This window comes from Triticum urartu, chromosome 5A (genome assembly GCF_056163025.1).
Source record: "Triticum urartu cultivar PI428250 chromosome 5A, HENAU_Tu73, whole genome shotgun sequence".
Lineage (NCBI taxonomy): Eukaryota > Viridiplantae > Streptophyta > Magnoliopsida > Poales > Poaceae > Triticum > Triticum urartu.
The window spans coordinates 508187943-508200241 of record NC_141877.1 but is presented as its reverse complement, the minus strand read 5'-3'; the positions used below and the strand labels follow the sequence as shown (position 1 = coordinate 508200241).

The 12299-nt window shown below is 48.8% G+C and overlaps 1 protein-coding gene across 1 annotated transcript; it reads left to right on the top strand.

Moving 5' to 3' along the window:
* Positions 1-10796: 10796 nt before the first annotated feature.
* On the top strand, positions 10797-11804 carry LOC125510214 (dehydration-responsive element-binding protein 1A-like). The gene has a single exon (XM_087521393.1). The coding sequence runs from the start codon at positions 10922-10924 to the stop codon at positions 11645-11647; it is 726 nt and encodes a 241-aa protein (XP_087377519.1). The 5' UTR covers positions 10797-10921; the 3' UTR covers positions 11648-11804.
* Positions 11805-12299: the final 495 nt, after the last annotated feature.

The following is a 12299-nucleotide window of genomic DNA, read 5'->3' as shown; positions in this document are numbered from 1 at the left end:
TAATCTAGTTACATTGTGATGAATCGAACACCCATGGAATTCTGGTGTTGATCATGTTTTGCCCTAGGGAGAGGTTTAGTCAACGGATCTGCTATATTCAGGTCCGTATGTACTTTACAAATCTCTATGTCACCATCTTGAACATTTTCACGAATGGAGTTGAAGCGACACTTGATGTGCCTTGTCTTCTTGTGAAACCTGGGCTCCTTGGCAAGTGCAATAGCTCCAGTGTTGTCACAAAAGAGTTTGATTGGCCCCGACGCACTGGGTATGACTCCTAGGTCGGTGATGAACTCCTTCACCCATATTGCTTCATGTGCTGCCTCCGAGGCTGCCATGTACTCCGCTTCACATGTAGATCCCGCCACGACGCTCTGTTTGCAGCTGCACCAGCTCACTGCTCCACCATTCAACATATACACGTATCCGGTTTGTGACTTAGAGTCATCCAGATCTGTGTCGAAGCTAGCATCGACGTAACCCTTTACGACGAGCTCTTCGTCACCTCCATAAACGAGAAACATTTCCTTAGTCCTTTTCAGGTACTTCAGGATATTCTTGACCGCTGTCCAGTGTTCCTTGCCGGGATTACTTTGGTACCTTCCTACCAAACTTACGGCAAGGTTTACATCAGGTCTGGTACACAGCATGGCATACATAATAGAACCTATGGCTGAGGCATAGGGGATGACACTCATCTCTTCTATATCTTCTGCCGTGGTCGGGCATTGAGCCGAGCTCAATCTCACACCTTGCAAAACAGGCAAGAACCCTTTCTTGGACTGATCCATTTTGAACCTCTTCAAAATCTTATCAAGGTATGTGCTTTGTGAAAGACCTATGAGGCGTCTTGATCTATCTCTATAGATCTTGATGCCTAATATATAAGCAGCTTCTCCAAGGTCCTTCATTGAAAAACTCTTATTCAAGTAGGCCTTGATGCTGTCCAAGAGTTCTATATCATTTCCCATCAATAGTATGTCATCTACATATAATATGAGAAATGCTACAGAGCTCCCACTCACTTTCTTGTAAACGCAGGCTTCTCCATAGGTCTGCGTAAACCCAAACGCTTTGAACATCTCATCAAAGCGAATGTTCCAACTCCGAGATGCTTGCACCAGCCCATAAATCGAGCGTTGGAGCTTGCACACCTTGTCAGCATTCTTAGGATCGACAAAACCTTCTGGCTGCATCATATACAATTCTTCCTTAAGAAAGCCATTAAGGAATGCCGTTTTGACGTCCATTTGCCATATCTCATAATCGTAGAATGCGGCAATTGCTAACATGATTCGGACGGACTTTAGCTTCGCTACCGGTGAGAAAGTCTCATCGTAGTCAACCCCTTGAACTTGTCGATAACCCTTAGCGACCAGTCGAGCTTTATAGATGGTCACATTACCATCCGCGTCTGTCTTCTTCTTAAAGATCCGTTTATTTTCTATGGCTCGCCGTTCAACGGGCAAGTCAGTCAAAGTCCACACTTCGTTTTCATACATGGATCCTATCTCGGATTTCATGGCTTCTAGCCATTTGTTGGAATCCGGGCCCGCCATCGCTTCTTCATAGTTCGAAGGTTCACCGTTGTCTAACAACATGATTTCCAAGACAGGGTTGCCGTACCACTCTGGTGCGGAACGTGTCCTTGTGGACCTTCGAATTTCAGTAGGAGCTTGATCAGAAGTATCTTGATCATCATGAATAACTTCCTCTCTAGTCGGTGCAGGCACCTCAGGAACATTTTCTTGAGTTGCGTCATTTACCGGTTCAAGAGGCAATACTTCATCAAGTTCTACTTTCCTCCCACTTACTTCTTTCGAGAGAAACTCTTTCTCTAGAAAGGATCCATTCCTAGCAACAAAGATCTTGCCTTCGGATCTGAGGTAGAAGGTATACCCAGCAGTTTCTTTAGGGTATCCTATGAAGAAGCATTTTTCCGACTTGGGTTCGAGCTTTTCAGGTTGAAGTTTCTTGACATAAGCATCGCATCCCCAAACTTTTAGAAACGATAGCTTAGGTTTCTTCCCAAACCATAATTCATACGGTGTCGTCTCAACGGATTTCGACGGAGCCCTATTTAAAGTGAATGCGGCAGTCTCTAAAGCATAGCCCCAAAAAGATAGCGGTAAATCGGTAAGAGACATCATAGATCGCACCATATCTAATAGAGTGCGATTACGACGTTCGGACACACCGTTACGCTGAGGTGTTCCAGGCGGCGTGAGTTGTGAAACTATTCCACATTTTCTTAAGTGTGTGCCAAATTCGTGACTCAAGTATTCTCCTCCATGATCTGATCGTAGAAACTTGATTTTCCTGTCACGTTGATTTTCAACCTCACTCTGAAATTCCTTGAACTTTTTAAAGGTTTCAGACTTGTGTTTCATTAAGTAGACATACCCATATCTACTCAAGTCATCAGTGAGGGTGAGAATATAACGATAGCCACCGCGAGCCTCAACACTCATTGGACCGCACACATCAGTATGTATGATTTCCAATAAGTTGGTTGCTCGCTCCATTGTTCCTGAGAACGGAGTCTTGGTCATTTTTCCCATGAGGCATGGTTCGCACGTGTCAAATGATTCATAATCAAGAGACTCTAAAAGTCCATCTGCATGGAGCTTCTTCATGCGTTTGACACCTATGTGACCAAGGCGGCAGTGCCACAAGTATGTGGGACTATCATTATCAACCTTACATCTTTTGGTACTCACACTATGAACATGTGTAGTAATACGCTCGAGATTCATTAAGAATAAACCATTGACTATCAGAGCATGACCATAAAACATATCTCTCATATAAATAGAACAACCATTATTCTCGGATTTAAATGAGTAGTCATCTCGTATTAAACGAGATCCTGATACAATGTTCATGCTCAAACATGGCACTAAATAACAATTATTAAGGTTTATAACTAATCCCGTAGGTAAATGTAGAGGTAGCGTGCCGACGGCGATCACATCGACCTTGGAACCATTCCCGACGCGCATCGTCACCTCGTCCTTCGCCAGTTTCCGTTTATTCCGCAGCTCCTGCTGTGAGTTACAAATATGAGCAACGGCACCGGTATCAAATACCCAGGAGTTACTACGAGTACTGGTAAGGTACACATCAATTACATGTATATCAAATATACCTTTGGTGTTGCCGGCCTTCTTGTCCGCTAAGTATTTGGGGCAGTTCCGCTTCCAGTGACCCTTCCCTTTGCAATAAAAGCACTCTGTCTCAGGCTTGGGTCCATTCTTTGACTTCTTCCCGACAGCTTGCTTGCCGGGCGCAGCAACTTCCTTGCCGTCCTTCTTGAAGTTCTTTTTACCCTTGCCCTTCTTGAACTTAGTGGTTTTATTCATCATCAACACTTGATGTTCCTTCTTGACTTCTACCTCTGCTGATTTCAGCATAGCAAATACTTCAGGAATGGTCTTTACTATCCCCTGCATATTGAAGTTCATCACAAAGCTCTTGTAGCTTGGTGGAAGCGACTGGAGGATTCTGTCAATGACCGCGTCATCCGGGAGATTAACTCCCAGCTGAGTCAAGCGGTTATGTAACCCAGACATAGTGAGTATGTGCTCACTGACAGAACTATTTTCCTCCATCTTACAGCTGAAGAACTTATCGGAGACTTCATATCTCTCGATTCGGGCATGAGCTTGAAAAACCATTTTTAGCTCTTCGAACATCTCATATGCTCCATGTCTCTCAAAACGCTTTTGGAGCCCCGGCTCTAAGCTGTAAAGCATGCCGCACTGAACGAGGGAGTAGTCATCAGTACGTGTCTGCCAAGCGTTCATAGCGTCTTGGTTCTGTGGGACGGGTGGATCACCTAGCGGTGCTTGTAGGACATAATCTTTCTTGGCAGCTATGAGGATGATCCTCAGGTTCCGGACCCAGTCTGTATAGTTGCTGCCATCGTCTTTCAACTTGGTTTTCTCTAGGAACGCGTTGAAAATGAATACAACGTTGGCCATTTGATCTACAAGACGTATTGTAAAGATTTTAGACTAAGTTCATGATAATTAAGTTCATCTAATCAAATTATTAATGAACTCCCACTCAGATTAGACATCCCTCTAGTCATCTAAGTGTTACACGATCCGAGTCGACTAAGCCGTGTCCGATTAACACGTGAGACGGACTAGTCATCATCGATGAACATCTTCATGTTGATCGTATCTTCCATACGACTCGTGTTCGACCTTTCGGTCTCTGTGTTCCGAGGCCATGTCTGTACATGCTAGGCTCGTCAAGTTAACCCTAAGTGCTTTTTCATGTGTAAAACTGTCTTACACCCGTTGTATGTGAACGTAAGGATCTATCACACCCGATTAACACGTGGTGCTTCGAAACGGCGAACTGTAGCAACGGTGCACAGTTAGGGGAGAACACTTCTTGAAATTGTTGTAAGGGATCATCTTATTTACTACCGTCGTTCTTAAGTAAACAAGATGCAAAACATGATAAACATCACATGCAATCAAATAATAATAGTGACATGATATGGCCAATATCACATAGCTCCTTTGATCTCCATCTTGGGGTCCATGATCATCCTTGTAGCCGTCATACTCATTGACATGTAAGTTGTGATTCCTTGTATAATAGCATGAACATCTCATACATCACATATCGATCATTCATCATTCATCACAACTTTGGCCATATCATATCACAAAGCACTTGCTGCAAAAACAAGTTAGACGTCCTCTAATTGTTGCTGCAGGTTTTACGTGGCTGAAGTAGGGTTCTAACAAGAACGTTTTTTTTACCTACGTGAAAGCCACAACGTGACTTGTCAACTTCTATTTACCCTTCATAAGGACCCTGTTCATCGAATCTGCTCCAACTAAAGTAGGAGAGACAGACACCCGCCAGCCACCTTATGCAACTTGTGCATATTTGTCGGTGGAACCGGTCTCACGTAAGCATACGTGTAAGGTTGGTCCGGGCCGCTTCATCCCACAATTCCGTTGAAGCAAGATAAGACTAGTAGCGGCAAGAAAATTGACAACATCAACGCCCACAACAAATTGTGTTCTACTCGTGCAAGAGAACTACGCATAGACCTAGCTCATGATGCCACTGTTGGGGAACGTTGCAGAAAACAAAAATTTTCCTACGGTTTCACCAAGATCTATCTATGAGTTCATCTAGCAACGAGTGATTAGATGCATCTGCGTACCTTGTAGATCGCGAGCGGAAGCGTTCAAAGAACGGGGATGATGTAGTTGAACACGACGTGAATCAAATCACCGGAGATCCTAGCACCGAATGGACGGTGCCTCCGCGTTCAACACACGTACGGAACGGATGACGTCTCCTCCTTTCTTGATCCAGCAAGGGGGGGAAGAGGTTGATGAAGATCCAGCAGCACGACGGCGTGGTGGTGGATGCAGGGCGTCACAGTAGCAGGGCTTCGCCTATACTACAAGAGAGAGACGTAACGGGGAGAGAGGGAGGCGCCAAGGCTGAGGTGTGAAGTCCTTCCTCTCCTCAACTATATATAGGAGGGCCAAGGGGGGTGCGCCAGCCTAGGAGATCCAATCTCCTAGGTGCGGCGGCCAAGGGGAGGTTTCCCTCCCCCCCAAGGCACCTAGAGGTGCCTTCCACCATTGGGACTCTTCCCTTAAGTGGAACCCTAGGCGCATGGGCTTTTGGGGCTGGTGCCCTTGGCCCATCTAGGCCAAGGCGCACCCCCTACAGCCCATGTGGCCCCCCGGGACAGGTGGCCCCACCCGGTGGGCCCCCGGGACCCCTCCGGTGGTCCCGGTACAATACCGATAACCCCGAAACTTGTCCCGATGGCCGAAACAGCACTTCCTCTATATAATTCTTTACCTCCGGACCATTCCGGAACTCCTCGTGATGTCCGGGATCTCATCCGGAACTCCGAACAACATTCGGGTTACTGCATATACATATCTTCACAACCCTAGCGTCACCGAACCTTAAGTGTGTAGACCCTACGGGTTCGGGAGACAAGCAGACATGACCGAGACGACTCTCCGGTCAATAACCAACAGCAGGATCTGGATACCCATGTTGGCTCCCACATGCTCCACGATGATCTCATCGGATGAACCACGATGTCGAGGATTTAATCAACCCCGTATACAATTCCCTTTGTCAATCGGTATGTTACTTGCCCGAGACTCGATCGTTGGTATCCCAATACCTTGTTCAGTCTCGTTACCGGCAAGTCACTTTACTCGTACTGTAAAGGATGATCCCGTGATCAACCACTTGGTCACCTTGAGCTCATAATGATGATGCATTACCGAGTGGGCCCAGTGATACCTCTCCGTTATATGGAGTGACAAATCCCAGTCTCGATCCGTGTCAACCCAACAGACACTTTCGGAAATACCTGTAGTGCACCTTTATAGTCACCCAGTTACGTTGTGACGTTTGATACACCCAAAGCACTCTTACGGTATCCGGGAGTTACACGATCTCATGGTCAAAGGAAAAGATACTTGACATTGGAAAAGCTCTAGCAAATGAACTACACGATCTTGTGCTATGCTTAGGATTAGGTCTTGTCCATCACATCATTCTCCTAATGATGTGATCCCGTTATCAATGACATCCAATGTCCATAGCCAGGAAACCATGACTATCTGTTGATCAACGAGTTAGTCAACTAGAGGCTTACTAGGGACATATTATGGTCTATGTATTCACACGTGTATTACGATTTCCGGATAATACAGTTATAGCATGAATAAAGACAATTATCATGATCAAAGAAATATAATAATAATACTTTTATTATTGCCTCTAGGGCATATTTCCAACAACGGTCATCTCACCAAGAGCAAGGTGAAAAGAGTGCGTCTCCGGTCTCTAACGGTCCGTAAGGGCAGTAATGGCCGTCGAGTTCAGCCATGGTGGTGTGCCTTTAAAGTTGAGCACAAACTGGAGAAGATCCATTCTTCTAAAATAAGGCTCGTAGCGACGGTCATACCTCAAGGACTCACGTGGGTTGTGGCCTCTCAAATGAAGTACTGGAGGAACCTACAAATAACACACGCACAATTTATATACTTCTCTAAACTACTCACAATATGAGAATCAACAATGTAGATACATAATTACCTCTCCTCTTTCCACTAGCACAACACGATGCTTCTCCTCGTAATAATCATCAAGGCCGGGATATTTATCCGGCTCAAACATCCTACAAAATAAGGTCAATGGATTTGTTATAATATATGCTTGAAATTATGACCGCATCATATACAAAATCGCGTGAGAACTACTACAAATTATCCCAAAGATACATTACCAACACCAATTCTTTTCAACCTATTTTATCCTAAAGAATCTATCACAACTAATTATTAACAAATAATAGGCTCAACCTAATCCAAAAAAATGGTCTCTCTCTAAATCCAATAATAAACAACTTAACTAAGAATACTTAAACACAAGGAGTATATGTCTTCTTTCTAAACATAATGTAACCAAAATATTCATCAAACAAATCACTAATAACTCATCTTAGGGTTCCATCATGTTTGAAAAAATACATCTACAATAGCCAATCTTGACTGAAAATAAATGGAGGATTGGGAGGAGAATACCTCAAGCAACTCGGGGATGCTCCGATCTCCTTGTTTTGATAATCAAAATAGCAGATCTGGAGAAGATTTGGTGAAGAAGAGGGAGGGGGCGGCCGCCAGTTCGTCATCGAGAAGGAACTGCTCGACCGGGGGAGTGGGCTGGGTTAGGCCCCCGCGGCCCGCGGCGTTACTTAATCCTGGTCAGAAACGCCAAGGACCTTGGCGTTTCAAGCATGCCACGTCAGCGAAAACAGCGGGTTCAGACTGACTGTGGGCCAGGTCAGAAACGCTAGCCGCCTCGGCGTTTGCGTGTTGGCTTGAAACGCTAGCTTGCTCGGCGTTTCTATGTTGGGTGAAAACGCCACGGACCCTGGCGTTTCTAAAAGGGTCAAATCGCGAAATAGTTTTTTGTCGAGTTTAGTTTGTGACTATAAACACTGACAAGGTCAGAACAGTGATTTTGATCCAGGATGAAGGGGCCGCGGCGGGACGCATCTCCCACAAGTTGGGCACGCGGGCGGGGCATGGGGTAGGGGGACTGGAAAAGCGGGGTTTTGTCATCCAGCGCAAGTGGTGGTGCGGGATAGGGATGGGGCGCGACGGATTCGCCGCACCGGCACGCGGTTCCGGTGCAGCGTCCCTGCTGCGGTGCTGCCTGCCGCCGCTCACCTTTTCCGCCCGATGCGATACCGCATACCGGGGTGGGCGTCGGGATCGGGATGGCGAGCGGTCTCGGTTTTGTATTGTATCGGCTCGCAGCAACCTCGACGTCACACCGGTACATGCAGTGAATGAATTGGGTGGATGGGAGTCTGCTGTTGCTGTTGCTGTAGCTGACTCAAGGTAGTACGAGCGTGGATACCTTTCCAAACCGTACCTTTTTCTATTTATTATAAGGGCGATCAAGTGGGAGAAAACATATGGGAGGTAGTACCAACAGTGATTTGACTGTTCTTCAGTTGCCAATTCTTTTAGTCAAAACGGGCAAAGTGCGGATGCACGGGCAACGTCTTGTAGTATATTTTGTATACTCACACCATTCTTACAAGTAAAATTATACTATGTCGCTCTAATCAATCTAGTATACTTCTTTTGAAGTCACAAATTACCGCTGCTGCTAACCTTAGTAGTATTTCTGTGGGAATATAAAACAATAATGCCTAATTAATCTCTAAGGCCATTTAGGTGCATGACAAGTGGAGAAAAGTTTAGTACCATGCTGCTAATGGAGTGAGAGTGAGAACCATTTATAAGGGATGCTCTATCACATACTATTGGGAGCTTACACACGCGCTCCACCTCCTTTGCCGTCTGCCTCGCCTCACGCGCGTCGCGAGTTTGAACCGAGCCGAAGCTTATTTTTGTCGGTCAGAAATGGTTAATTAATTTCAGATTACTTGACGAGTCGCTACAGTAGTACCATTGTCAAAGACGTTGGACCGTGGGCCTGTATAAGGAGGCGCGTGCCAATGTGCTAGTAGAGTGAACCCTAACTCAATTCACTCACTCCCTCTTGCACAACCCTAGCCGTAATCTACTGTCCTTTCTTTGTGCTGCTTCCTGTGATCCCGTCCCGGCAAGCGCGTGCACGGTTTGTCGGGAGAGCAGGTGCCTCCAGAACCCCGTCGCTTGAGATCCTGTCCGGGAGAACGACAGTAAGGTTTTTTGAGAGCGTCTCGACGCGACCGCTCCCGATCCGTTCTTGTCTCCATCCGCCTCTGTTTCCACTATTTCCCATGCATTGACACCATGGTCGAAGACACTGCCGCCAAGAAGAAGGCCACAAACGACGCCGAGGCTGTTGCTGCTGCTGCTGCCGCGTTGGTCTGGCCAGCCAGAGGGTATGATCTGTTCACCCCTTGTATACTCGTTCATGTGCTAGCCATACATGATGTGTTCATAGATGATTCGATTCTACTCTGAACTGGCAAGAAGCGGGGGTGCTTGCACTGTGGACCGACATGATGCGCGGCAAATAACTTCGCGTTGGAAAGGTCACGAGCGAGGAGGAGGAGTTTTGGGTGGGTTCGGGGTAGTCCTGGCCATGGGCAAACCGGCCCGACGCAGCTCCCGGGCCGGGCCTGGGCCTTGGTTTTGAGCCCGATGGCCGGGTCGGGTCTGCTGTTTTTGCACTTTACTGAAGAGACCTGGCCTGAGGCCCGAGACAGGCCGGGCTTTTGTAGTGGCGGGCCAGGCTTGGGCTTGAAAAGTAAGCCTAACAGTCGGGCTGGGCCGGGCTCGAGCCTGAGTTTTCTACCTCAGGCTTAGTCGGGCCCGACCCGAAGCCCGACTCGGCACGGCGGATGGCCAGGTATAGTTCTGGGTGTCCATCATGTTCATCACAGCGATCTAAACGTCCGCGAAGCCCCCTTAATTTACGTCCAATTTAGGAAAGAATAGACGTCCGCACGAATTAACTATGGCATCGCGTTGAATGACAAAATGAGTCTGAACCACTTGATCGAGATAAAGCGGGTGGTTTCAAGGTCAGCCTTGGAGAGCCATACACAAACTAGCCCTTTCTCAAAGGAAAATACTGCAGGCAAAGTGAAAAACCCGTCTAAAACCCGAGTACTGTACGAAACAAAGGAGATGGTGACACTGATTCCAGGTCGCATCTGCTCATCCACGTCAGAAATGACAATTGAAGTCGGTCACCACGAGCCCCAGCCCACGTGCGTCACCGAGGAGCAAGAACTCCGCTTCCACTCTTGGTCTCCAACGAAGGAATGCGAATTCTGATTTTTGCTCTGCAGCGCGCCAGCCCCGATGGCGAAAAAATGATCAGCTTCGACGTTAAGACTCGGACGTCAAGCAGCACTGACCATCTAGACCCCATCCAAAAAGGAATCGTACTACACAGGCACCAGATGCCCTCAGCTAAACCAAAACCCGAACTCGCAAACTGCGGCTCCAAAGAAACCATTAACAAGGACGAGGCAAAGTAAAACGGCCGCAAGACGGGGCGCAAGGGCGCAAGTGAGCAGGAGCAAGGCGGAAAACGATAAGGGCAAAGCGAAAGCAGGAAGGTAAAATAAAGAAAAGATATCCTGGGGTCACTCTCGAAGTCTCTCAGTTGCCCCCCACTTGCGCGCGGCTTCGTACGGTGCATCCCCCTTCGCCGGCCGTATCCAGCCTGTGTCCTCCCCTCTCGCTCGCCGCGCTTTGCCCCCTGGTTTCAGCCGCGAGCCACCGCCACCTATAAGTACGCCGCTCCCGAGACCACCCTGCTCAAATTTCTCATCGCAGAGCGAAACCACTTCACACTCGAGCAACCCAAAAGCATCCTCAGCAACAAGAACCTCCTAGCCGGCCAAGAAACAGAGCTTCCGTTGGACAGCAAGATGTGTCCGATCAAGAGGGAGATGAGCGGGGAGTCGGGCTCGCCGTCGCCGTGCAGCGGGGAGAACTTCTGCTCGCCCTCGGCGTCGCCGGAGCGCCAGCAGGCGAGGCAGGCGGGGTGGACGTCGGCGCCGGCGAAGCGGCCGGCGGGGCGGACCAAGTTCAGGGAGACGCGGCACCCGGTGTACCGCGGCGTGCGGCGCAGGGGCAATGCCGGGCGGTGGGTGTGCGAGGTGCGCGTGCCCGGCAGGCGCGGGAGCAGGCTCTGGCTCGGCACCTTCGACACCGCCGAGGCCGCCGCGCGCGCCAACGACGCCGCCATGCTCATGCTCGCCGCCGGAGGCGCCGCCTGCCTCAACTTCGCCGACTCGGCCGAGCTGCTCTCCGTGCCGGTGGCCTCCTCCTACCGCAGCCTGGACGAGGTCCGCCACGCCGTCGTGGAGGCCGTGGAGGACTTGCTGCGGCGCGAGGCGCTCGCCGAGGAGGACGCGCTCTCGGGCACCTCGTCCGCGCCCTCCTCCCTCACCGACGACGAGTCGTCCTCTTCGCCGCTGCCCGAGGAGGACTCGCCGTTCGAGCAGGACGTGCTGAGCGAGATGGGCTGGGACCTGTACTACGCGAGCCTGGCGCAGGCGATGCTCATGGCGCCGCCCGCCGCGGCTGCGGCGCTCGGCGATTGCGGGGAGGCTCACCTCGCCGACGTGCCACTCTGGAGCTACCAGAGCTAGCCGGCTAGTTCGCGCTGCTTCGAGTTTTAGCTTTCCTTTCTGTCGTCGTCTTGGCTTCCGATCGATGCCAAAATTTTGGTGCTGCTGTAGGGTCACTGCTTGCGGTTTCTGGTAATGTGATGGTGCGAATTGGGGAAACAGAGCATGGCTTTTGACTCTTGACTTTCCACAACCAGCGATTTCACGCTGTATAGAACGACCTGAGCACCGGGGTATCTTTGGGCATCAGTTCAACTAACGTGAAAAAAAACTGAGAAACTGCTTTTTGGCTTCCGTCGAGAAATGCTTTAGGCAATCGGCGGCGCACGTGACAATCTTTCCCCCCTCCAAATTCCGTGGGCCGTTGGATGGGTATGTGACGGTGTAGATCAAACTCCATCGTTAGTGCCGCAAACGGGGAACTGTTTCTGTACCCAGCAATGCTACCCACCGCGCAAAAAAAATGCACAAATGACATGATTTCATGGAAATTGGCAGTTAGTAGTGTAATAAGCGGCATGCAAACTGGTACTCCTCTTTCTTTTTTTTGGAAAAATTTACAATTTATTCATCTTCAATCATGACAGTATAAAGAACAACAGAGATAATAAAAATTACAACCATGTTCGTGGATCACCTAGCGACGACTACAAGCACTGAAGCGAGCCCGCGC

Coding starts and splice junctions, on each gene's coding strand:
- LOC125510214 (XM_087521393.1), top strand. CDS start 10,922: ATGTGTCCGATCAAGAGGGAGATGAGCGGGGAGTCGGGCTCGCCGTCG.